The sequence below is a fragment of the Melanostigma gelatinosum genome (genome assembly GCF_949748355.1).
Source record: "Melanostigma gelatinosum genome assembly, chromosome: 8".
Lineage (NCBI taxonomy): Eukaryota > Metazoa > Chordata > Actinopteri > Perciformes > Zoarcidae > Melanostigma > Melanostigma gelatinosum.
This window is the reverse complement of record NC_136641.1, coordinates 17,933,942-17,960,240: the sequence shown is the minus strand read 5'-3', so window position 1 is coordinate 17,960,240 and position 26,299 is coordinate 17,933,942. Positions and strand designations below refer to the sequence as shown.

The window sequence follows — 26,299 nt, the reverse complement described above, 5'->3', positions numbered from 1 at the left end:
CCATGGGTCTCATCAGAACACAAAACAATGGGCCGCTTCCACTCTGCTCTGTCCTCCTTTTATCCCTTTTTTCCCTCAGTCTTTCTTTTTCTCTCTCCCCCCCCCCCCCCCCCCCCCCGGTCTTCTTTTGCTATCCTGCCCCTGTGCTGTGCCCCCATCCATCACAGAGATGCAGTAAGCATGGCTGGGTCTCAGGGCAGCAGGACAGAGGAGCTGAAATGGAGCCTCCTTTCACAGGTGGCCAAAAATAGCATTGAAATTATTTGCAGTTAAAATCTTATCATCTGGTATATTTTTTTATCACAACATGCCTCGAAGGCAGTAGCATGTTTATTATGCAATACCCACCCGTGGCTCTCTGTGACAACACTATCACCTCCCTGAATGTTGTTGAAAGTTGTTCTTGAACCACAATTGGAGCAAGAATAAGCTAAAAGAATAAGCTAAAAGTTATACAATTACATTTCTCATGTTGGTAGACCCAAATGGCTTTCAAGAGGTTGGATTTAAAAGCCTTCTTAATGTCCCAGTGAAATGGAAGTTCGAGTGTCTTTAGCTTCTGTACTGTGACATTTTCCCCAGTGAAACTGAATATTTGAGCGTTGTACAGTCACAAGAGAGATTTAAAACAAATCCTTCACATTTGATTGGACCGCTTAAAAATGGGCCGGCTTAGAGTTTAGTGCGATACGGAGCTACAGAGAACCGTTTGCTCCACGCACACATATATATACCTTCCTCACCTGTTGTTCGATTATGAGGAGGATGAAGGAGAGATAAAAGGGCCACCATTTTTAACCGACTCTGTGTTATGAATGGCCCGCTGTGTCCGCGTTGCAGTAGTTGAAAACTAGTCGTTTTCTCCCTCTCACAGCCATGTTGTTTTGGGAAATGAAAGCAACATTTTTGCCCACTTTTCCCTCAACACACATCTCTTATTACTCCATATTGCTCTGTTAGCGACCAAGATCCAACGGGGAAGTGCAATTTCACATAACCGAGTCGCACAAAGTGTCACCTGATTTGATGATTTTTTTAACAATGCCTCTGAGTGCAAGATGAATCATCAAACATTTGAAACCGTTTCACAGAAGAGAAAAAAAAAAGGGATTTGATTGACTGATATTTTTTCTTCATATTTGGCATTTAACAAGAGATGAATGAACAATTAACACAGGGACGGTGGATTAAAACTGGGAAAGTGGATTTTCCATTTCACCAGGACTTTAATTTTGCAAAAATCATGTTAGGTTAAACATTAAGCATAAAAACCCTGCTGCGTTAGGACAGCACTTCAATACTAGAGCCCAAAATCCCTAAAGGTTTCAGGAACAGAGAAGAGACCCGCTGGTTTAGAGGAGGCTTGGCAATAATAATGGAAGCTGAAGCCTATTCAGCATTGGCCTTTGAAAGAGAGGAAGCTGTTGTTTTAACCCGCGGCTGTCAGTCAGTCACCCAGGTTGCTCCAGTATGCGGCTCCACTGTAGCCTCTCTGGTTGAATAACCCCCCCGCTGAGGCCATCTTAAGCAGGAATTTTATTAGCATTGATTTACCAGAGCGCAGTACTTCTCACCGGCAATGCTTTCTAACTCAGGTCAGCTGCGGATGAATGTGTGCAGATGGCAGAGAAAGTGGGAGGCAATATCAGATTGTGCGCTGCGCTTCTTTGTCTACCTTGAAAACACAGGAACAACAATCTGCACATGCGTTATGTCGCTGCGCCTGTGTGCCTACAAACACACACACACACACACACACACACACACACACATGCACACACAGTGGGAGAAGGGGCTTCATTGTGCAGCCCTGCTGTGTTGAGTGGCTGTAGCGTGTGCTGGGCAACAGCTGCCCCCCCCCCCCCCCCCCCCACCAACCCTCACCTCCACTACTGGCCCATGCTGGTCTAAACATCAATGCACTCTCTCTTACACACACACACACACACACAGTATATAAAGCACAGCAATGTACACCCTCTATGTCATATTCTGCCCTTTTTCAGTCCTCATGTGTTTGTTTTCCCGTTTACCTCGCTCCCCTCCTGTATTACCCCCGTACCTTTTTGTGTGTTTCAGTCTGTGTCAGCTGACAGCGGGCTGTGTCTGTCTGTCTGTCTTTAGACACCGCTCCATAAGGGACACCCCCACTACTCCCTGACTTTCCCCCCTGCTGACAGCTGTCTCCACCCTGTAACCCTTTCATGGCTGCATCCGTGAAAGTTATCCCACAAAGTTTCGTCAGCCTATGACACGTTTTGGGAAGGATCTGAAATTAGTTTTTGGGTTAAGAGGGCTTCACTTTGAGACATACACGCAGGATGTTTCCCCGACCGCGTTCCTGGTGGGCTTGTTTGTCATCAGTTGCAGCTTCTGCTGCTGATGTGACCCCGTCTGCAGCTCATTACAGCATGCCACCTGTTTGTCCTGAAGCTAGGCAAGACACACACACGCACACACAAATAGAGTTTGTTGAGGTGACAGGGGGTTAATCGAACAGTAGTGTCCATGGCGTAGCTGCCACACAGAGCAGGGACTGTTGACGTCCCACCGTGTCAATGGCTTTCTTTGTCCCCTGGGCGCGTCTTTCTGTTGCCGCAGGGTTTAGGACCAGCAGGCAGACAGGTGGAGGGTTATTGAGCTTTTGAGGAGCAAAGACAAAACAAAGAAAAAATAATATAGGCTGGAGCACATGTAGAGTGCTGCAGAGTTGACGTATTTCTGTAGACCAACCCTGAAGTTAGCGTGGCACTGGTTCCCTAAACAAAAAGCCAATGTGATTTTTACATTGGATTTAGGATCATTGCAGAAAATAAGCTCTGAGGCAAACCAACGTTTACGATACTTTCACATTTTGTTCAACAAGATGTTCTTCACAAATGAACACCGCTTTTTTTTGATGATTTTTGAAGCGTAATTGGAATTGCTAGGGACAAAAAGCTAACGTGAGGATATAAATAAACTACACGACGGTTGCGTGACTTCACATCACCACCATGAAGATAAAGGCGGACGAGTCAGCGTGACGATGCTTAGTAGTCAAATTTAGCCTTTTTTAAGGCACGTAAAAGCTTCAAAACTCAAAAAAAGGGGCATTTACTGACATATTTTGCATTGTGGAACACAATGTTAAAATGTTTTAAGCTTGTGCTAACTGCAGACCTCATTTCCATTCAAAAAGCCCATTGACATTGAGACGAGGGAACCAAAAGTGGAAAAATACGAACTCATATCGGGGTTTTGGGACTCAATCCTGCAGCACTCCGTTGCTCAGAGTTTTCACAGCAACTGACAGTTGACACACACTCAGTAGTTGGCCAGCTGAGATGTGTGATTTGATTATTCTCGACTCGGTTGTCTCCACATAATATAAATGATCAACCCTGCATTTGTGTACATTTATTTTGTGAATCGCATAAGCACATAAACGCATGGATGTTTGTTCTTCATTCAAATGATTGTAGTCCAACAGCCCTGTGTGGATTAGCGTGGATTCGTGGGTGTGGAGTGTTTGCTTTGTGCTGAAAGTGCTTATTCAAATACTTTGCTGTTGACACTTTCAACATGTTTAGCTTTGAATTATCTGCTCCATCAATTTATAAAAAAAAAGAACTGGCAGTACAACATAAGTAATTACTTTTCAGTTTTAAAACTATTCCGCAATCATCTATTTGTTTAATGAAGTGGATCTTTACACAAACTTGGGGGAAAAAAGTTACACCTGTAGTGTTTATAATACGTTTGTTTATACTTTTCTAAAAAGTATTGACCTTACACTAGCTGGTAAAAAAAACTAGTTTGAAAAACTTGTTTTCAAATGTACGGTATGTAATCAAGTCAGACTTGAGAAAAGCATCTGTCACTACTTGTGCTACTGTCCACGTGTAAGTGTCTCTGCACAGGCTCTACCCATGTGGACAGATGCCTCCGTGAAGACAAGAGACGATTGATGGCAGAGCAACAGCTTTCTCTGGCCAACTGATCCCACCTGCTCACTGCTGTTTCTCTGGCTTAAGATAAAGGCTGCCTGTGCAGTTGACGTCTCACACATTGACACACAGGGGCACCCAAGCATTTAAGGCACATCATCCCCATACATAATCAGTCAACATAAAACATCATATATGACTTATCATAAGATGGAAATATCACATTCAAATGCTGCCGGTGAATGAAGATGTTTGTTTGTTCAATCATCTGTTGGTGTGTGCTTGAATGGGTATTCCTTTAGTACACACACACACACACACACACACACACACCCAGAGGCTTCTTTGTGTGCATCTTGCGATGTGTGTTGCCTGCACTCTGACGCTTTCATGTGCTTTCAGGTTATCCAGGTTCCCATCGAGTCATGTGAGCAGTACGGGACCTGTGGAGAGTGTTTGAGCTCCGGGGACCCACACTGCGGCTGGTGTGTCCTGCATAATATGTAAGTATCCCTCAATCGTCATTCGGTCAGTTTGAAGGCACTTTACACACACCTTCTCCAAAATGGCCTACTAATTTCCTCACACAAAGGCAGATAGGTTTATATTTTCCTAATGTGTATCTACATCAAATACGTTTGAGGATAGAAGACTGTCTGTCTGGGAATGGTTGTGTCGTCTTTGCTTTGCAGAGCTGGTTCTGTAGTAACATGACTTGATATTAACAGGAAATGACAGCACTCAGTTGGTGTATGACTTACTGGAATTTGAAAAGACACAAGAAATTACCAAAAAGGAATATCATGTATGCATTTTGCTGTGCCTGAATGCATGTGTACTGGACATCTGGTGAAGCCTGTATTTGTTGAGCCTGTTCCAGAGCAAGATAGGGGATATTTACTGTACATCCCGCTGTTGCCTTAAGAATAAGCATAGAAGCCATGAGTGACACCTGCTGGAACTGAAGCGTTACTGCAACAAATCAAACTTCTAGAAAGCCAGACTTAGGAAAGAAGATGTATATTTATTGTAGTTTGGATTGTTCATTGTGATACACATCTGTAAATTTAACTGACTGTGGTTAGAAGATGTGACGGAGAGAGTACATTGGGGACACGAGATGAATGCAACTCATTACTAAAGAAGCCAGAAGACATCATGCTCTTTCTCAATCTCTCCCCCTTTGTGTCTTAAGCACACACACACACACACACACACACACACACACACACACACACACACACACACACACACACACACACACACACACACACTCTCTCTCATCAGTCCGAGCTTCTTCTTAGCTGATGTGTGTTGAATTCCCCACTTACAGTCCATCCTGAATGCAGCCCCTCTCTCTAAAAGTACAGCTGAATATCTGTGTGTGTGTCAGAGCCCCGCCGCAATCATCATTACCGTGATGGCGGCCCCTGCAAAGTGCACTTAAAGTAATTTACATCACTCCAAAGCTGGGACAGGACAAATAATTGCCTTGTGACAAGGTAATTCCGCGTGTGCCTGCAGAGGTACGGGAGGGGCTGGCTAAAGCTTTATATTCTTTGCAGTCTGCGTGCCTTCACACAGGGATCATTTTCCACAACATTAGCCTTTGTGCTTCGCTGTTAATCACATGCTTTTTTTGTAGGTGTGGTAGAGTCATCTTAGTTGGTAGGGATTCAAATCCACAGCGTGTCAGGGGTGGTGGTGCTAGAAGGTGATTCGGTTTTTTTAGCTGTTATGGTGAAAGCAGCTGTGAGGAGGGAACAGCTGTTTCGTCTGCAAAATGCCTTACTGGAGTATGTTGTGTGTGTGTGTGTGTGTGTGGGCTCGTGTGTGAATGTCTGTGCGTGCACGTGGGTACGATTTTTTTTTTTTTGAGAACACAAACACATGTGTGGACTGCTGTACTGTACCGTGGGGGAGAAAAGGTCAGCACCACAATTCATGTCGGATCAGCCATCTGTTCTTTCAACACAGCGGACCTTCGTGCCACCTGTCTCTGGTCCTAATACCCCTTTCTCTGCCCTGACCCTGCAATGAGTGCGGCGGGACCCCTGTCAGCTCTGGCGGAGTTGCTGCAAAGAGGAAAAGAAGTTAACGGGAGAATAGTTGCCGATAAAACCATTTCAGGGTACACATGGATCAGAAAAGACTATGCCATTCATTAAAAAGAAGAAAAAAGCGTCTCATCATGCCATCTTGCATGAGAAGCAGCAATGAAATGTTGATGATGTCTCAGAGTTGTAGGCGCTCAATTAATTATGTAATCTTGTCAATCTTCTCTGACTACTTGCAAGACAGTTAATAGAAACAGGCACTTAGTTATCTGACAGTTCAGGGTTTTAAACATGACTAATGACGTAGTAAAGGTAGGGGTTTGCTTTAAGGGATTAGTTACCATGAAGACTGCACACATTTCATTATTGTTATCAGCGGTTGATAGATTTGAACGCAAACCTATAGTGAATTTGTGTCCAGTGAGAAATTGGGACGGTCTGTGTTTGACCAAATATTAATGATGCACATGCTGTCAAACCTTCAGGTAAAGTCTCCAATTCATTTTTTAAATGTTCATCAATGGATGTCTAGTTTCCTTTATTGTAAAGCACCGTGTGAAAGGTGCTATACAAACAAATGTTATTATCATTCGTAGTAGTCGTAAGTATCTGTCGACTGCAGCTGGAGAAAAGCAGCTGCACCCTTCTGGTGAAGAGCTCCCCTCTTCCCACTCGCCCGCAATTCAATTTCTTGCCAGCCGTGGTGCCATCCACAGCTGTGATGCTACCGCTTCCTTCTGCCCCCTTCTCCCTGAAACCGTTGTTGACTATTTTTTAAATTGTCTTTCCCCCTCTCCCATGTTTGTGTGCACCTCCTTCAGCTAGCATCTAAGGTATGCCACTCATCTCCTCTCAGCTCAGCACAGCTCACTACTGCGTCGTCTCCATCTTCCCTCTGGAATAAGCGCTTCCACACTCCAGAGAGGGTTGGCTTGCCACACACAAACACCCCTCGCTTTCATCACCCCCCCCCCCCCGCCCCTCCTTCTACAGCTGCCATCCGCGATATCCATCCTTCTTCTCCTCTAAACATTGTGTCCCCCTCCATCTTTTCTTTATGTCTGTGTGTGTACGCTCATTGAAGTGCAGCATTTAAGGTGGCTAATTAGGAACATAGGAGGACATTAGGTTGGTTTGCGATGATGATGAGGAGGAGGAGGAGTGAATGCCAAGGAGGCGGTGAGCTGGTCAGGAGTGGCGTCTCTGTCTTCCCTGTTGTTCTCCTCGCTTTCTTCTTCCTCTGATTCAGTGTGGTGTGAGCCTCTCAAGCCCTTTAATTACCAGCAGCTGCAAGGCATCCACTGAATGCACGGAGAATGAGAGGGGAAAAAAAGAGAGGGGATAAGAATGAGAGGGGAAAAAAAGAGGGGGGATAAGAATGAGAGAAGGGGAGAGTGTTTGATGCTGCACACTCATCGGCCCACAAGACCGAGCAGCATTTTGATTGCAGCTGAAAGGGGAGCTCATCATCTCCAGCGCTCTTCAGTCCAAGTCCCTGTGAATGGGTAGTTCAGCCTCCGTCTGACCACAATCCTAAAACATGGGCCTGTGGCGATGCTTTCTCTCCGTTGCTCCCTCCCTCCCTCAGCCTGCTCCTCATCACTGTTAGATTAGCTGTCTAATCATGCCCAAAAGAGGCTTTTCCATCTCAAAATGTCCCACGTCACTCTGTTGTACCTCCATCCTATCGGCTGGCTCCCACATTCCAGGAGGAGACGGGAGGTTTTTGTTGAGATTTGTCAGGATTAGTCTGGACTTCTCTCCAGGGGCTGATATAGTGATCTAGTGCCAAGGTCAGCAGTTGACCAGTATAGCATGTTTCAATACTATTGGTTATATTATAAGAATTACGTCTTTACTCAAGTAGTAAAATGTAGTCCTATACAGTATGTGGAAATCAGCACTAGTTTGTTGTGTGGATGACAGCTTAGGGCTATTGGTGTAGTAGGCCCCAGCAGAGAGTGAGTCAGCATTTGAGCGCTGCTCTGAGCAGAGTAGCATATCACGACTACACTGTGATACTGTATTGCACTGTACTGTCAATCTGCATGTGGCTGAACTGCTCTGATTTGTTCCAACCCACACAGCAGCACCCTGAATGGCACAGCTGTCCGCTTGTCAGACATCGGTGTTACGAGCTTAAATGCTGCCAAGCGATATGTTTGGCAGCCTGGTTTGGAGACCATTATACGGGTACACTTTGTCAACTGCAAGTCTCTGGGTTTGAGAAATAGTTTATGTTGTGTTTGTGTCAACTTAAAACTATGCACCGCAGCCCTATTTTCCAAAGTACAACATTCCCCCATGAGCAAGCACTGGTAAAAAAAACTCCCCTTTAATGGGTAGTACTATACTATACTATACTGTATTATACGAATAATAGTAGCCGTGGATATAATAGAATGATAATAGCAGGAATAGTAGCAGTAATAATCTAATTTGACTGATAATGATCGCTGTCAAGCAGGACCATGGCAGCAGCAGATCCAGGTGTAAACATGATCCATTTATACCTGCGAGACGAAAAAGCACAAAGACTCTGGGGAAGGAGCCAGTTTAGTAACATGCATTAATGGGTCATGAATGCATACAGAGGGAGAGATGAGCTCAATGTATCATAGGAAGTCCCCCAGCAGTCGAGGCCTATAGCCGAGTAACTAGGGGCTGGTCCAAGGCAAGCCTGAGCCAGCCCTTACTATCAGGGTTATCAACAAGCAATGTCTTAAGCCGACTCTTAAATCTGCCTCCCAGACTAAAACTGTGATAGTTCCACCAGGAGAGGAACCTAATGCGTCATGTTCATCATTATGCTTCGAATTATGTCAAACACCGACCATAAAACTCCTCTAATTTACCAGTGGCAACAACAATTAGCACCGCAATGAAAATGGCTGCTTCAGCCCATTGTGGATGTCAGACTGTGTGTCTAATGGCAGACTCATCAGCTGCAGACACCGTTAGCAGTCGGAGGGGAGCTGCATCCATCTTCCCAATTGTGCCTAATGAGATATCGATCACGGACGTGCAGGTCTATCAATATTTCCATAGATGCCTAGCACATAGAGCTAGTCCACGTTGGCTCCATGGTTTTTGAAATACTGCACCGGTATGTGTATAAGTGGGCAGACTACATATAATACATTCAATGATCCTAAAAAAAACCCCAGTGTGTTTGTACCTTGCTCGCTCACTCGTTTTCTTTTTGAGATGCTTCCATCCCCGCACTGCTCTTTCTCTCGGCTCAGCCCACGCAAGTAAAGCTATGGCTGCTGCAGAGCAGTGAGCAATAGTCTCTTCATACATCTTTACCCTCCCTCTCTTTCTCCTTTCCTTTACCCTCACCCAGTACCTTCAACAGAGACTGACTTGATTTGCATAAACCTATATGTGTGTACACATGTGCTTCTGAGTGTGTTTAACTCAGCTTACGCCACAATATCTTCCCAGATCTATGAGAAGACGAAGTGAATGGGCTGTGTCCTCTGGGCGCTGTCCCGCAGTGACATTATCAGTCGCCACATGAGTTGCATCTGTTGGTTTGACCCCTGACATGAACTGTACACGACGTTGGGGTTCAAACTGTGCCCTCATGTATAAACCCAGGCCCACACAGCAACATGAGCTGGTGGAGTTTACCATCTCTGTGGTGGTTTGAAATCGAAAACCTTGCTTTTTTTTATCATCCCTCCTTCACTTCCCTTAGTACCTCCTGTGGTATGCGTTTAAATGGATGTTCTCACACTTTAGGGATGCAACATTGAGAAACAAATGCCCTGAATCACTCAGAATGAGGATAAAACACTAAAGGAAGGAAGTTTGTGTGTGTGTGTCAAGCCCCGGTGCAGTCAAGCTTCATACATGTTCATGTTAACATGTGTTTCTGTTGAAATGTGCGGACCAGGGTTCCATTCAACGAAATCAAATCACGCCAGTGATTCTCTAACATAATGGGTTGCCACTTAAGCCTATTAAAGCTTTGTTAAGCACCATCAAATATTCAATATATACATCTCGTTCTTCCTCACTGTACCTACATCATGCCATACTACTTCTCTTCACACCCCACTCTCTTTGAGAGCCACTCTGCCTCCAAACCATCTGTTCTATGCTGTCGTTTTCCTTTCTGTGTGGTGTTTGTGGTCCGGCCCTATCAAGAGAAGGAAGGTGATTTTAAAATGGCTCCCCCTCTGTTGTCTCTCTTTTTTTTTTAAACACTTCCATTGAAGTCCTTCGATGTGGTAAGGGAAGGGGAGGAGGGACAGAAGAACGTGCGTGTGTGCATAAATGTATGAAGGATTTAGTGTGAGGGACTGCATTGTTTTATGGTTGTGTACGTTTATGTGTGTGCATGTTTGAGTGTATACATTATTTGTCTGTGGATATGTGTCTGTTTGTTGTCATGTTTATGTGAATGGGTGTGTGTCTTCATAAGTGTATGTGTCTGGCTGTCCGTCAAAGCTTGGCACAGCAGAGACGACAGTGTAATTGCCTGTCCAGGGCAAAGCAGGCGCTGGTGGAACAGACCCTGAGGTTTGGCCTCTGCTAACCTCACCCTTCCCCTCGGTAAAGTGTTCTTTTCCACCCACAAAACACAAAAAAATGACTCTGCACATTAGATACAGCTTGGTGACTTGGATCACAGTGAAAACGTGTGTAGCGGCTTCATTTGCACCAGGGCAGCCAACAGGAGACAACAATATGCTGTCCTTTGTTTGTTTTTTATTTGTATTTATCTTTGGCTTTTCTCACTTGCCTTACATGTCTGCATGAAATGTGACTGCCACTTACAACTGCATTCATACCCTGCAGTGGGGTTGTAGATTCCAGAGAGGAGTAATAATAGAAGTGCAAGCACTTACTTCAGCACCATGGACAGGGCTTAACACTCGGGCTGCTTCCAGCAGAAAGCTCCTTATTACAGGAGAGCGGCGTGCATTTGTACTGCCAATCTGCATGGCCGTGGAATTGTGTATGCAAGTGTTAATGTTTGTCTGTGTTTTTCGTTCTCTTTTGAAAGAAATTCAATTTGCGTACCACCTTTTCACACCTTATTTTGTCTGTGAGAGCCCCCACCCCCTCAGGAATGTGAGTGATGGAACACAAAGCATCGGCGAAGCTACTGAGTGACAGGCCAGGGCCAGACAGGAGGATAAGGGGGGGGGGGTGTACAGGAGAGAGGGGGTCAGGAGGGGGAATATGAGGAAGGCAGGATTCTAGTCAACACTCAGTGGCATGCACTTCAGCTAATGAGAGAGGCAAGGGGTCAGTTTCTAACTACACAGAGATAATGGCCATCTCCTGAAACCATGGCAACAGCAGCCGTCCTGCACCCCCCCCCCCCACCCCACTCCCCCTCTCACCCCCGCTGCCACGTCCCCCTCGCCGCGCTCTCATCTTACTTTACCCCACCGAAATGATTTTTTTTTTTTTTTTAAATCACAGTGAGGAAAATCAATGCAGGGCTTTTTGTCAGTTAATGACCACCCAGGTTTTTGCATCTGTACCCATGAGGCTTGGAGACATGCATAAAACATTGTGCCGCACGCGGTCCACACCTGAAAGCAAATTAAGTATCATTTGCTGCTGCCACTGTGAATGTAAAAAAAGCGCCAAATTGCCGACACCTTGCCGACACCTTGCCGAAGAAAGGTGTAATTTCAACTTGTGAAAGAGTGAGACAAAAAAGGGAGACACATGGAGAGAGAGTGTGACAGAGAAGTGGCAAATACAGCATGAAGTCAAATGTGTAAAATGGACAGGCAAGGTAATTTATATCTGGAGTAACAATGAAAATGTCACATTTAAAATGTAGAAATAGCGTTTCAAAAGTGATGAAGGGGACACCCAGGTAATAATTCGGAAAGAAAATGTAAAAAGAAATCTTGCCAGAGTGGCCCTCCTTTGCCAGAGATTCACACTACTACACTAATTCTACACTTGCCTGCTCTCTAGGGAGGACTGTGCATGTGTGCACATGTGTGCACATGTGTGCACACACACACACACACTGTGTGTGTGTGTGTGTGTGTGTGTGTGTGTGTGTGTGTGTGTGTGTGTGTGTGTGTGTGTGTGTGTGTGTGTGTGTGTGTGTGTGTGCCTGGCGTGTGCTTGTGCCTGTTCATGTGAGTCTGCTGGATATGGCTTGAATTTCTGACAACATAATTACAGACAGAAGCTGTGGATGAAGATGTAGCTTAGAGTCAGTATGTGTGAGAGTATGTGGTTAAGAAGCATGATATGGGCCCTGATACACACACACACACACACACACGAATACGGAGTCAGCAGCCAGGGGAGAATGGACAGGGTTTGTAGTGGCACATCAGCACCGCGGACAGCGACTGACCCATCGGAGTCCAATTAGAGCTGCTTTGACCAGACAGCCAGTTAAGCAGCCTGGGTTGGATGAGGAGAGAGAGCCTTTGGTGTAATGGGATAGAAGGAACACACAGTTTTAATAAGAGGGAGGAGGTGGCTTAGTTTTATTTTAACGAGGGATGTGGCGGTTTGTGGGGGTGTCGCGTGGTACTTGATATACTATTTGGCCACTAAGATCTCTTATGAGTGAGCACCGTGTAATTTGCACCAGTTGCATCACCAAAGTTGTCCAGCGATTGAAGAATATAATTCGGCTGTGTAGTGCTTAGTGCTGTGGCTTGGTAGTTTATGTTAGTATGGTGTATTAAATTACCCACTGGAGGCAGAGGCTCCACTGCTGGTGCCACCACTTGTTTGTGTGCTTTGTTGGGAAGCTTCCTGGAGGCCATGATCGCCTACTATTGTATAAAATGTTTAGAGCGGCATGTCCTCGAAGCCAGCTGCTATTTTTTACTAGTAGTGTCATAAAATACACATTTTTACAACAGTGAGCTTTTTTTCCAGTAAAATCGTTTCCTATTATGGCTTCAATATGCCGTGTGTTTTGCAAAACAAGAAACTAAAATAGTCTCATAAAGAACAGCATAACTCAGCCAGAATCAAGAGCATGTCAAATTGACAGCCTTTTATCATCAACACAAAACAAACACATCTACATGAGTGAAACAGACAGCATGAAAAAAAGAAGCGGAAAGATGCCCGGAGCATCTGGTGTAGTTCTCCAGTGATCAGTGCAGGTGTCTTGAGACTGAGGTTCGTGGATCAAAATTCACTTCTACAATGTGTCCATACAATGTCCAGGAGAAGTAGGGCTGATGAATCATGCTTTACAGCATTAGTTCTTCCTCAAAGCACCGCTAGTATTTTAAAAAATAATTATTTTTACAACGTAGCTTGATGCTTGTTTTTCTCAACAATGTTTACTGCTCGCGTTTTTGATAGTTTGAATTCCCATCTTTCCATCCCATTCCCTGTCACAAAACTGGCAATTTGTCTTTTTCAGACCCCGACTTAAACTGTCACATCGTATTTTCATTGCTGCACTTATTGTACCATAAGTATTTATTTCTACCACAATTGTTGTTGTTATTTTTAACCCTTTCTTTACTTTTCATTGTGAGTGTTTTCATTCCTATTATAACTTTGCCAGCACGCTATGTCCTGTAATGTATTCATTCATCGGGTTACTAATGTTTTGTTTTTTTGTAACAATATAATCAAATTGATTTTTTTGTGAACTAGTTCCGGTTGCCTCTCTTTTTCTTTTTTCTTTTTTCTTTATGTTCCTGCTGAAAAACAAATATCACTAAAACCATACTTTCTTGTTCCTCCCTCTCCTTTCTGTTCAGCTGCTCTCAGAGGACCCGGTGTGAGCGTGCAGATGAGCCTTACCGTTTCGCCGCCTCTCTCAACCAGTGTGTGAAGGCCACTGTGTACCCAGACAGCATTGCGGTGTCAGAGCCCAGTGTACCTGTAAGTTCACACAAGCACATTCCTACATCCAGTACGCACACAAAATGCCAAACACCTGCAATCTTAACCTCTACTTGCTCGCATTACAATGATAAATAAGCTACCATTTACATATTCGCCACCCACGTACAGATGCAGAGCATTTTAAATGATCCCACATAGCAGTTTGCCTAGTTGTGATTTCAGTTGATGCATAAACATTAGATGAGAAGGTTCATAAGAGCTTGATGTGGGCGTTTCAGTGTGCATATGCTCACTTGGTACGAAGCAATATGTGTGCCAAGACATGTTTGTGTGGGTGGGTGTGTAGGTGTTAAAGTTGTCCGAGTGCAGCTGAGTACATGGACCGAGCGAAAACGGGCAGATAGAGCATCAGTGAAAAAGGCTCTGCCTGTCCAAGTTCTGCTGAACTTTGCTGAACATATGTTACCACATGTTGGGTCTTGAAATACCCCCGCTGGGTCAGTTAATCCGAAACACAAAAGATTCATCTCCTTAGGTTTGGATTTATCAGAATAACGGTGGTGCAGAAACTGCTCACAACAAGGTGTCAGCTGTAATATTTTTACAATTTGGTCATACAAAACAAGTGTAACTCAGCTCTATGATAGCAGACATAACTACAGCGGACTTCTCCAGACCTCTTTAAATTGCACATAATATCCTGGTTTGATAGTCTGCACGGGCACATTTTCCTTGTATTTGGTTAAGATGGCGGGTATTAAGAGTTACTAGAGCCCAACATAAAGGGTTAAACCGAGTGGTGAAGTGGTCATTTGTTGAGGTGAGTGTACTGCTAGCTAGATGAGTTGGTTACGAGAAAGAAGTGGGTATGCTCTCCTATGTATTCCAAAACGATTTGGCTCGTAGGTGGGTACACAGTAAGCCCACAGTATACCCGGCAAATAACCTTCACTTCACCACAGTTTACACCAAAGAATCACAGGTTCCACCCAGAATCCCCTGAGACGCTCTATGGTGTAATGGTTTCACCCAGAAACCTCTCTGGGATTCAATGCAGAATCTTTTCTCCCTCAAAAGGTCCTAACAAGAACCCTCTCTCTTTTGAGATCTCTTTTATATCCCAAGGGTTTCATCTAGAACCCACCTACCTCATGAGGCTCTTAAAGGGCCAGGGCTGGTGTGGTGCAGCGCAACACACAACAATCATGATTCACATGACTGGGAAGATCTTTCAGGGTGCAGCCCTCCGTATACTTGGCCCCGATTGTCCACTTTACAACAGCAGTTTATCCGAAAACATGTTGTTCCCATGTCACGCTGTACCAGCAACAGGGTCATCTCACCAAACCGTCCACGAAAACCCCTCACAAATTCTCACAGTTCACAAATTCCACAGCAGCAGACATCTCCATGACAACACAGCCTCTTCATGTGGGCAATACAAGAGATAGAAACACAGCAAAAAACAATCAAATTACCTTTATTAAAACTCTGCCACCAATTAGGCTGGTTGTTGCTGCCAAGCTGCAAAAACACCCACCACCATCATCATAAGGGAGGACGGGAGATCAAAAAGAGCAAAGGCTTAACACTCTGAGACAAGCTCACTTTCTGTTGCAGCCTTGCTGCCTCTGTGTGTGTATGTGTGTATGTGTGTGTGTGTGTGCATGAAAACAATTTGAGTGTTTATCTGTATATGTGTGTCTTGACGTGATGAGAGCTAATTAATGTGAGAGGTACCTCGGGGAATTCGACATTGAACAAAAGACATTGATTGCTGTGATTGCTGGAATCAAGGATCTCTCTAACACACCTCAGAGCGAAGTAACACAAACATGGTGAAAGTACAACAGGGTGGAAGACAAGAGGTCCTCAGCAGAAAGAAAAAAAATTAATAAATCATCTCATCCTCTCAACGCGTACCAGAGTAAGCTAGCTAACGAGGGAGGCACTGTAGTCAGACAGTCAGCATCTCTTGAAAGACCTACAGTTAAGCTGCTCAGCTGCCTTCCCTGTCCCAGTAGCCCCGCGGTGTTTAGTGAGCGGCAGATAAAACAAAGAGAAACTTCAAACGGCATGGCCCAAAAATAACAGCTAATGGAACAAGGCTGTGAAATGCCATGATGATAATTATCCAGGCTGCCTCTCTTGGCTAGAGAGCAAGATCATGCGCAAGAATACATTTATTTATAGGCAGAGCAGCTGAATGCTCCAGCCCCGGTGTCACCGATCTCCAGAGGATGACTTCAAACACTTCTATGTGCATCTGCATGCGTGTGGTATTGCACATGTACTGCCCATTGTGTGCAAGTTTGTATCGGTTATTTTTTTTTGGGGGGGGGGGGGAAAAAGAAACAGAAATAAAAGTTGCAGAGTGACCATTGTTTCCCACTTTCCTTTATGCAGTTCAGTATTGACCACTGACTGAACCACAATGTCTGCCTCTACCTCTGGAATTATACCCTCTACATTCAAACAATCTAAATACAGCCTTATTTTCTTTACCAAGGTGTTGATAACATTTTGAAGACACTGCAGCATTTCTTGGCAAAATCGATCGACAGTATTGCCAGCAGCGTTGTGTTCTTCTTTTCTTTGTATTTTGGAGCTTATTACACTTCTGCCAACCATCAAACCATCATGCCCGTTTTGGTTCATATTCAAACAATTGTGCGTAACAAACGTCACATCACGTTAACATTGTTGTCATTTGCCCCACCCCTTGTGCAGCTGCTGGTGAAGGTGAGCCACGTTCCAGACCTTTCTGCGGGCATCACTTGCTCCTTCGGCAACCTGACAGAGGTGGAGGGGCAGGTCAATGGCGACCAGATACTGTGTGTGTCTCCTACTGCCAAGGACGTCCCCGTCATTCCCACCGACCAAGGTAGATACAACAAACAAGACACGCACATACCACTCTCCAGTGAATGTAAACTGATGAGTGGTTTGCTCACACTTTCTATGATGCCCGTGTCTAAAATACGTTATAAACATACGTATACTGCGTTATAATCTGCTTACAGCGCTGCATAATTATAGTTATACAATTGAATAGATATTCAAAATGCCTGATAACAATAATCATAACACGATATAAAGCATTTCATAATGACTTCCAAGTCTTGATTATTTAGTGTGGATTGTAATTCTGATGACAGCAAAACTGTTGAACAATAATTCTGATGGATACGTACATTGTAATCACTGTTATAATGCATTATAATGTTTATATATATATGTATATATGTATAATTCTTTGCTTAAAGTAAAGTTAAAAGAATACTTAGATCTATGCAAGCACATCACACACAAAATCGTAAAATATATTTTACTTTACAAACAATGACCAGGTAGAGAAACCTACAATCACATTGTTATGCAGTGTAAAAAATATTATAACACATATAATGTATGATTCTTGCCAAAATTAAATGTCAGTGATTGACCAGCAAACACAGGTATTATTATACCTTATCTTATCAGTCATTATAAAATGCTTCATATTGTGTTTATTTTGGCATTATGGATATTTATGAGTGCTTACAACTATGATTGTACAGTGCTATAAGCACATTGTAACTATTATAAATATATTTATAATGCATCTTAGACATAGGTCTCATAGAAATTGTTACCAAAATATTTTACAATGTAGTCCACACAAACCCTGGTCCGAACATTGCGATTTAGATGTGAACCGTAGCGCGTCTAAACGCAGCCTCGGACTCCCATACGTCCCTCTCTTTCTGCTACTTATGCTGCACTGAGCTAACCGTTCAACTGCCCGCACTCTCAAACATCTTTATTGATTCAGCCCCCGTAATTTAAGCAGGCACCGTCTACACATAACAAGCTCCCATAGATCCAGAATCAGTCTCCTGGCTGTGAAGTGTGCTACACACAAGGCCAGGCCACATTAGAGCTGACGGGGGGGTCAGACTGAGATCCCCTGGCCTGTGGCTGAGCTGCAGCTCACCACATTGCTGCCCTCAGACTGGGATGATTGGCAATGGTCTAACAAGCAGGTTCAATCAGCCTGGGGACGGTTTAGCTGAGGGGACAATGGGGAAGTTGATGTGATGAATTAGTATCTTTCCACAGCCAAGGCACAGGGAGCTGATCTGCTGTTTGCTTTGAAGAAAAGTGGGACTTGATATAGACACACAGAACAAAACGTATACTAAATAAGAGTTGTAATTCGTGATAGCAAGGAATTATATTTTAGCAGGTAAAAATGTCCAATCAGCCATTTTTAGCTCATTTCACTAAATCTAGAAACTTAAATTATTCATAGTTGAGTAGAACATATCTAAACATTGCTAATCACTTCTAATATACTATTCATAAAAATCTCGTGACCTGTCAAGCATTTCTCCAGCATATTTTCATAAATATACCATCGTGGCTCCTGGGTCCATTTATTTGCAAACATATATATCATTATAATACTAACACCTGCTATTTGACAATAATAACCTGTTGTTTGCCAGCCAAGATGGCTGCAGGGTGACAAAACCAAACACCCTGAATAATATATTATGTGCATATTATGTGCAGCGTGCAGTGGAAATCACTGTGTGTTTTGGGGGTGTGGTAATCCTCCTCCCTGTGAGTAAATGACAGCCCTGTTTGCCCAGAGCTCCCACGGGGACTGGTGCATCAGGTACTAATATGAATGTTCTCCCCTAGGTAAATGTCAGCCAATCCCCCTGGTAAGCCCTTCCTCCATCCATCTAGCTTTCCATCCATCCTACCGTTCCTCTCTTTGACCAACTTCCACCGTTCCTCCCTCCTCTGTTGTCGCCTCTCCGAGCGGTTTATACCTCTTTTTTTTTCACTCCACATCCATTCCCCTGAGGCCACTTCCTCCTGACCTCCCACATCCTCCTCCATCTCCTGTCCCCAAGCAAGCATTTCTATCTGTTGCACATCAACATCGATCCTGCAGTGGCAATGACCTGAGGAGAGGGGAGAAGAAAGGAGAGGAAAAGAGAGGACACATTGAAATAAGATATTGAAGTTGGAGAAGAAGGAAAAATAAAGGAGAAATTAACACAAGAGCAAAGGAGTGAAAGGAGAGGTTAGAATAAAACTGTGAGGATAGTAGACTGAGCTTGACATGAAAGAAAATAGCTATTCTTCACAAAGGAAAAAAAATAAAATCCGAGAGGAGGTTTTGTGCGGACTCTGTACCACTTTGTTTACCCGATCCTGTGAGACAAATGCAAAATGGTAGAAGTCAGCCATGAGCCTAGCCTGCCCGCCACTCAGACTTGTGTGAAACAGAGCCTGATTCCCAACAGGTGCTGTGGAGAGAATGGGGCACGGAGGGTCATTCAAGCCTCCTACTCACTGAATGTCATCTGAAATACACACACACACACACACACACACATTTATATGGAGTCTGTATTATTGTGGGGAGAGATAAGAGGCTGTTTTTACAGAGAACAGAAGCGCGGCCATAACTCTGTCCAGCAAAATGCAGGAAAACTAAATTTGATCAGATGAACAGGCTCTGTATGTAACTGAAATTCGCTCTTATTTGGCTTGCATATATGCAACACCAGCGATACCGCACAAGAAGTCCTACCTTTCTAGATATCTTGTATACTTACCTTGTAGCTGATTAGCAGAACGTTCAATGATGTCTGCTCTTCACAACCTAAGCAAGAAATAATCCACCCATCCATTATCCTCTGCTTATCTGGGGTCGGTCGCCAGGGCAGTGGGCTTAACGTATTCCAGCCATCCCTCTCCCCAGTAACGTGTTCCAGCCCTTCCTGCGGCACCCCGAGGCGTTCCCAGGCCAGACCAGATATATAATCTCCCCAGTCGTCTACTCCGGGGTCTCTTACCTGTTGGATGTGCCCGGAAAAACCAGTCCAGGAGGCATCCTGATCAGATGCCCCAACCACCTCAGCTCGGCTGTACTTCGAGCTCACTCCGGATGTCTGAGCTCCTCACCTCTCAGGCTAAACCCAGACACCTTACAAAGGAAGCTCATTTCGCCGCTTGTATCGGCAATCTCATTCTTTCACCACCCAAAGCTCATGACCACAGATGAGGGTTTGAACGTAGATGGACTGGTAAATCGAGAGCTTTGCCTTCCGGCTCACCTCCCTCTTCAACAACGGTCCGGTACAACGCCCGAATCACTGACGACGCCGCTTATCGTTTGTAAAAAATAATGCATGAGTATACAATACAAGTTCATCGTTTGTCTCCTCTCTTTCAGATTGGTCAGGCGTTGAGCTGAGGCTCAACTCTAAGGAGACTGGTCAGATGCTTATCAGCACAGAGGTCAAGTTTTACAACTGCAGCGTCCACCAACTGTGAGTATCTCTTTCAGAGCCCATTCATTCTCTTTTACAAAAACAAAACCCCAGACCTGCTGCCCAAAGCCACTGGATCAATGCTCTGGGAATTAGTTACAATTTGTCCTCAACCTTAGCCGGCCCCGGTCCCCCTAAAAATATCCCCTGTAAAGACTAATGTAATGTGATAGCTGACTGCTCCCTGAGCACAGTCACGGGAAGTTTCGTTGCTGCTGCGCTAATGAAGCCTTCTTCTCAGACACGCCGCGGTACAAAACACGAAGCTTTCTGCCTAACAGCCCTTCAGGAGGGATTTCACGCCCCGTTTTCATGCTACGTCCGTCCCCGAGTCAGTGATGTTGAATCCAGGTCCCTGTATCGGCGATCTCAGGGACGGCAGTGCCTTTGCAATTGCTCGCTTCATTCCCGTGTACAGCAGATTCTGTTTGTGCTAGATCCAAAGTCCTTGCTGACTTGGGAGTATCAGTGAATGGAGAGATAAGAGACTCAGGATATCACAGCAGTGACGCTAGCAGGAGTAGCATGTCATATTACCCTTTTATTACCCCCTCGACATTAAAGCAAAATGTTGTAGCCACTGTCTCCTTTGTTATTGTGCATCTCTCGCTCTCACACCGCCCTACAACTTCATATGGTTGTCTGCTTACTGAGAACCCTGTCTGAGTAGCACAGAAAGCAATTACCAGCTCTCACATCAGCTCAGTTAAATGGCCGATGACAAACACACACACACACACACACACTCAAACACACAAAGAAAGATACATACACTTGAAAAAGCTCTCCCTCGCACGCTCACGACGTAAACTCTGTCTCTCTCTGTCTCTCCCTCTTACACACATGCTGTACACTCTATCTGCCAGAAGGTGAATCAGTCCTGTTCTTCTGAATTAGCGTGCTTGCCAGAGATCACTCCCATGCTTTTGCATCGATGAATATTTAACAATAAGCAAGTATGCATAACTCAACCGCATTTCAGAGAAAGAAAGGGAGAGGGAGAGCCAAGTGTGATGACAATACGCTCTCCGAACAACTGTGAATACATGGCGTAGTAAATTCAAAATCAATTGAAAGTCTTTGCCATGGCAACATGGAGAGAGAATCAAGTATGGTAGCCTCAGGCTTGCCCATGCTTGTGTTTGCTCATCTCTCCATCCATTCATCCAAATAGTAACCAGTACACAGGGTTGCTAACTGTCCCGTATTAGCTGGGCCGTCCCCTATATGGGGCTAAATTGGTTTGTCCCATACAGACCCTTCCCCTTGTCTTGTATATTGACCGCTACTCTACTCGGATCACCAGACGGCACTTTTACAGATCCCATCTGATACTACAGCAGTAGAAGTTCATGTGCTGATCACTGAATAAGAGATCCAGATATAACATATTTTGCACAGAATAAGTATTACAAAAGTACATATTATAGATAAATATATCAGTATTGCACAGAGGCAGTTATTGTAGAGTATAAATAGTGTACCTTTACTGCAGAGTTCAGTGTGGCGATGGGTAGAATCTTCGTTGGTCTTAAGGATCTGATTACTTCTTCCACCGCCGCTTGCAGTACAGTATGTACCCCATAGTGACACATACACACACGCACACTTACATATGGTAAATGCAAAAATGCTCACACACAAGCACACACCTAACAGCTGGTAATAACAGCGACACTCCAACAATGCAGGGCTAATGGTGATTGCAGGATCACGCTGCGCCAATGTCTTATTTGGCCTCATTACTCAACGTTCCTGCACTCTCTCTCGTCTCTCTTTCTCCATGTGATTCAGGCCACGAGGGCTAATATGCAGCCCAGCATTCATACACGATACGCAGTATTAATATATGGCTTTATAAAATATGTGCAGGGGAGAACTTGGCCCAGCAGCTACAGTATTAGGTGGCGTGCCAACCACAAGGGCACAACAACAGCAGGTGCCCACTTGGGATCTGAACAAATTTCCTCCGTGGTACTTACCTCCTTAACTGCACGTTTTTTTCCCCTGACTCTCTTCTTCCGTGTGTGTGTGTGTGTGTGTGTGTGTGTGTGTGTGTGTGTGTGTGTGTGTGTGTGTGTGTGTGTGTGTGTGTGTGTGTGTGTGTGTGTGTGTGTCCATGCAGGTGTCTGTCTTGTGTGACAAGTGCCTTCCGCTGCCACTGGTGCAAGTACCGCAACTTGTGTACCCATGACCCCTCCAGCTGTTCTTTCCAGGAGGGACGAGTCAACGGCTCTGAGGTTGGTGGAACACAAATGTGCACAAGCGCCCACACATGCATATAAGCAAGCTTTCTAGCACAACTTTCTCTCTCTCTCTCTCTCTCCCTCTCTCCTGCACCTTCTCTCTCTCTCTCTCTCTGTGTCTCTCTCCCTCTCTCCTGCACCTTCTCTCTCTCTCTCTCTCTCTCTCTCTCTCTCTCTCCCTCTTCCCTCTCTCCTGCTCTGTGTCAGCCTTAGGGCATATCTTCAGAAAAAGCCATCTAAGCTCTTCTATTTCCGAATTGGCATTTCTCATTCAGAGCTCTTGTTCTTTGTAGTGGCAATTAACACTCTATTATCTCTGCAGTTATTGAGTTTAGCGTGTCTTAACAATGACACAGGATCACTCTGACCCAGTCAGTCATGTGCGGTAGATACACAGTGCTTGAAGTATGCCTGTGTGTATGGTTTCTGTGTGTCTCTATGCACATAGACAGTACTTGGGTATTTGCTGGGGGGCTGTTATACGTGTTTATATTCTTTTACTTCTTTAAAGTCATTTACCTGCACTAAAGGAGAAAAAGCGTGTTCATTGCTTCTTTTGGTGGTAAATTACAGGAGATACGGCCAGTGGGCATCACTCCTGCAGTCTTTCATCTCTTTATGAATACAGGCCGGCCTCCCGCTCTACGGCTATATGCATTAAGCACCAAGAGCATAAAGCAAAAGTGTTGTGCTGGGATCAATACATGATTTCATATCTATGATCCAAGAGGACTCAAGATGTATGAATGTGAATAGCTAAAGGCCACACAGACCAAAGGTTCAGTGTGTGATGCTGCTGTGATAGTTTTCAAATGTTGCTTTCAACATCATACCGCGAACAGAGTTGACCTCGGAATCGCTGCCTTGCACTGTAAACCACCGAGCACTAGTTTAATCATTCTCTTCACCAATTTAGCCGTTTCAAAACTCCACTCTTCATAATGAGTTGTTCATCAGCTCGGAGCTCTCCAAGGTCACAGGAGTCACTTTTAAACTCGAACTCGAGATGTATTTCCATTTCAGCCGCGCTCACCACACTTCGTACTCACCTTAACACCAAAAAAAGGAAAAACATGTTCTTCTTCTGTTTTGTTTGTGCAACTGATTACTGAACTCTCACAGTTCAGTTCATATTGCGGTTTTGAGTCATGGATCGGATCAGCAGGAACAAAAAGTGGCAAATATACCTCTTAGAGAATATAGAGCAGATAGCTATATCCGACCGACGATGAGCATATCAGATACAGATCGTTTTTTGTGTTTTTTTGTTTTGTTATAGATGCCAGGCTCCAGACATATTTTTTTTTCTCCACCATCTAGTGGTTATTTGCATAACAACGGACAATTCAAATGATTAGGAAATAAAAGATAGTATTTTTATTGATAGAAAAACCCTGGCATTAGTCGTTTTCATTATGTATTATAAGCTGATTGGTATATTTGTGTTGGAAATTAAAGAGCTCATCATTCCCTCTCTTATTCTACTGTATATTGCTGTGAAACTATCTCCTTCAAACAACAATATTTAAGTAAGTTTCTCACCAAAAACTACATTTCACAAGATTATTAAAACATATCTGTAACAATAGGGTTACAATTTACCTTTGCCTAATGCTCATTTTTACTGAAGAAACTTGATCACATCACTGTGGAACTCAATGGACCTTTCGTACGCTAGCTCCAGTACTGCAAAACCTTATTTCAAACTATGTAATTAATCCAGTGGTGTAACGGATCAACAGCGGTCCGTTACACCACTAGTCGGCGCTCACGTGTGCTCCCGTCCCTGTGCATGTTACACCTCCAGGACTGTCCCCAACTGGTGCGCTCTGGGGAGATTCTCATCCCAGTGGGGGAGGTGAAGCCCATCACCCTGAGGGCAAGGAACCTGCCCCAGCCCCAGTCCGGTCAGCGAGGCTACGAGTGCGTCCTCCACATCCAGGGGGTCAGCCACCGAGTCACCGCCCTCCGCTTCAACAGCTCCAGCGTGCAGTGCCAGAACAGCTCGGTAGGTTTGGTGAAGCTCGCCCAGATTGTGGCAGATCGGTCATAAATGGCGACGCATGGTTTTCTGTTTGTGTACACATTGCACATTCAGCAAAGAGAGGAATATACCGCACATGTTGATGACATAGGTTATTTCGCTCACTGTTTAAAACGTGTGCCGTAGGCTACCACATTGCGTGTGTGTCTGTATTTGTGTACATGTGCCTGTCATTTCAGAGCAGACACACTAGACGCAGCCGTGGTAGTAATTACACTGGAGAGGACTGCAGCAGGGCTCTGCCCTCCAGTCAAGCACGCACAGACTCCTGCAATATATTCCCAGAGGAACTACGGACATACACATTAGGAACCACAGACAGACACATTTTCTCCCCCTCTCTCTCTTTCTCTCTCTACACACTCGACACACCCATGCACAATGAAAGTCAGGCTAGAATTCAGGGCACAGGAGGCAGTTAAGGACAGCGTCTGCAAAGGCCAGGAGGGAAGCTCAAGCCTCTGCTCAGCTGTCCAGTTCCTTGTGGCATCTCACTTTGCCAGCTCTCTGATGATGAAACTTCGGGTTCACATCTACAAGGGCTCATGGGAATTCAAATTCCTCCTCTATATTTGTTTTAGTCTCTGTTCCACCTTCACCCCATATCTCTGTCTTTTTCTCCCCTCCATGCTTTGGGCCTCTAGTATCTGTACGACGGAATGAAAATCAGTGAGCTGCCTGTGGATTTCTCGGTGGTGTGGAACGGCAACTTCATCATCGATAACCCGGAGAGTATCCAAGGTAAGAACAAAAGACGCTGCTGTCAACATGTGCTGGCAAACTAGTCTACGTAGTATTCCTAATCTCTCTTTGCTTTCACGTATTGTCTTTTCGAAGCAAAATGTATGTAAATATTTATATGGTAAGCACATATTAAGTTGTGTGTTGTTGGAGATAAAAGAAAGACGACATAACCGGTGGGGATATTTCACTCGTAGCAGACCGACAATATGTTTCCTTCAAATATAGAAAGTCTCTCATAAGACTTGTATAGGTTTCTCAGTTGTTGTGTGTTCACTGTTCATCCATTCTGCCTCCGATATCCCACAGTGCACCTGTACAAGTGTGCAGCCCAGCGAGACAGCTGCGGCACGTGCCTGAAGGCGGAGAGGAAGTTCCAGTGCGGCTGGTGCAGTGGGGAGGGAAGGTGTACTCTGCGGCACCACTGCCCTCCCATCAATCCTTACACCACCCGCTGGCTCAACCTGTCCAGTAAGAATGTCAAGTGCACCAACCCACGCATCGCTGAGGTCAGTACCCATAATCCTCTGTCTGTCCTTCCTGGCTGCCCACGCACATTCAGCTCCAATCGATGTGCAATAATCAGCTGCCACTTTCTCCTTCTTCTGAGAGGATCACGAGGCTGAAGGCATTTACACACCGTGTTTACGCGTTCTTAATTAGCACGTCAAAAAACCTTTATTTTTAATTGTTGTTTTTGTCAGGAATACTTTGTCACAGACCGCAAATTATGCGGCCAAAAAGCGACATACTGTTTTTTTCTGAGGCATCAACCAATAACGTTTTGCGTAACAGGTTAAGTTGCGCCTGTACCTTTGAAGCAACAACACAGAGTAGTCTGAACCAAGACAGCACATTTTCTCACTCCTTCCAACCTTGACAAAGGCAGCACAGACCAGATCCACTCCCACTGTTCTTACCTTTCACAATTAAAGCCCTAGAGGTGTAACGTTAGCAGGCAAGCATTTCTCATTTTCGTGTCATTTATTCGTCACGCCCCTGGTCTGTTAAGGCCTTGATACTTTCGGACTATATTTCAAATGAGAAAGCTTGTAACAGCTTGATAAGACACAGCGGCGATGCTATTCCACAGCTAGACTTGCTCAGTATCTGTTTGAGCACATCTCTAACG

At 44.6% G+C, this 26,299-nt stretch overlaps 1 protein-coding gene across 1 annotated transcript in view; it reads left to right on the top strand.

Moving 5' to 3' along the window:
• plxna2 (plexin A2) overlaps nucleotides 1-26,299 on the top strand; it is a gene marked incomplete at its 5' end in the record, with an annotated part of 145,346 nt that overhangs the window by 65,235 nt on the left and 53,812 nt on the right. Inside the window, 8 exons of the mRNA XM_079274062.1 lie at nucleotides 4,332-4,432; nucleotides 13,714-13,837; nucleotides 16,532-16,685; nucleotides 20,040-20,136; nucleotides 22,262-22,376; nucleotides 24,190-24,390; nucleotides 25,071-25,167; nucleotides 25,477-25,676. Of these exons, the coding sequence (XP_079130188.1) occupies nucleotides 4,332-4,432; nucleotides 13,714-13,837; nucleotides 16,532-16,685; nucleotides 20,040-20,136; nucleotides 22,262-22,376; nucleotides 24,190-24,390; nucleotides 25,071-25,167; nucleotides 25,477-25,676 (1,089 nt within the window). The remainder of the gene's footprint in view (nucleotides 1-4,331; nucleotides 4,433-13,713; nucleotides 13,838-16,531; nucleotides 16,686-20,039; nucleotides 20,137-22,261; nucleotides 22,377-24,189; nucleotides 24,391-25,070; nucleotides 25,168-25,476; nucleotides 25,677-26,299) is intronic.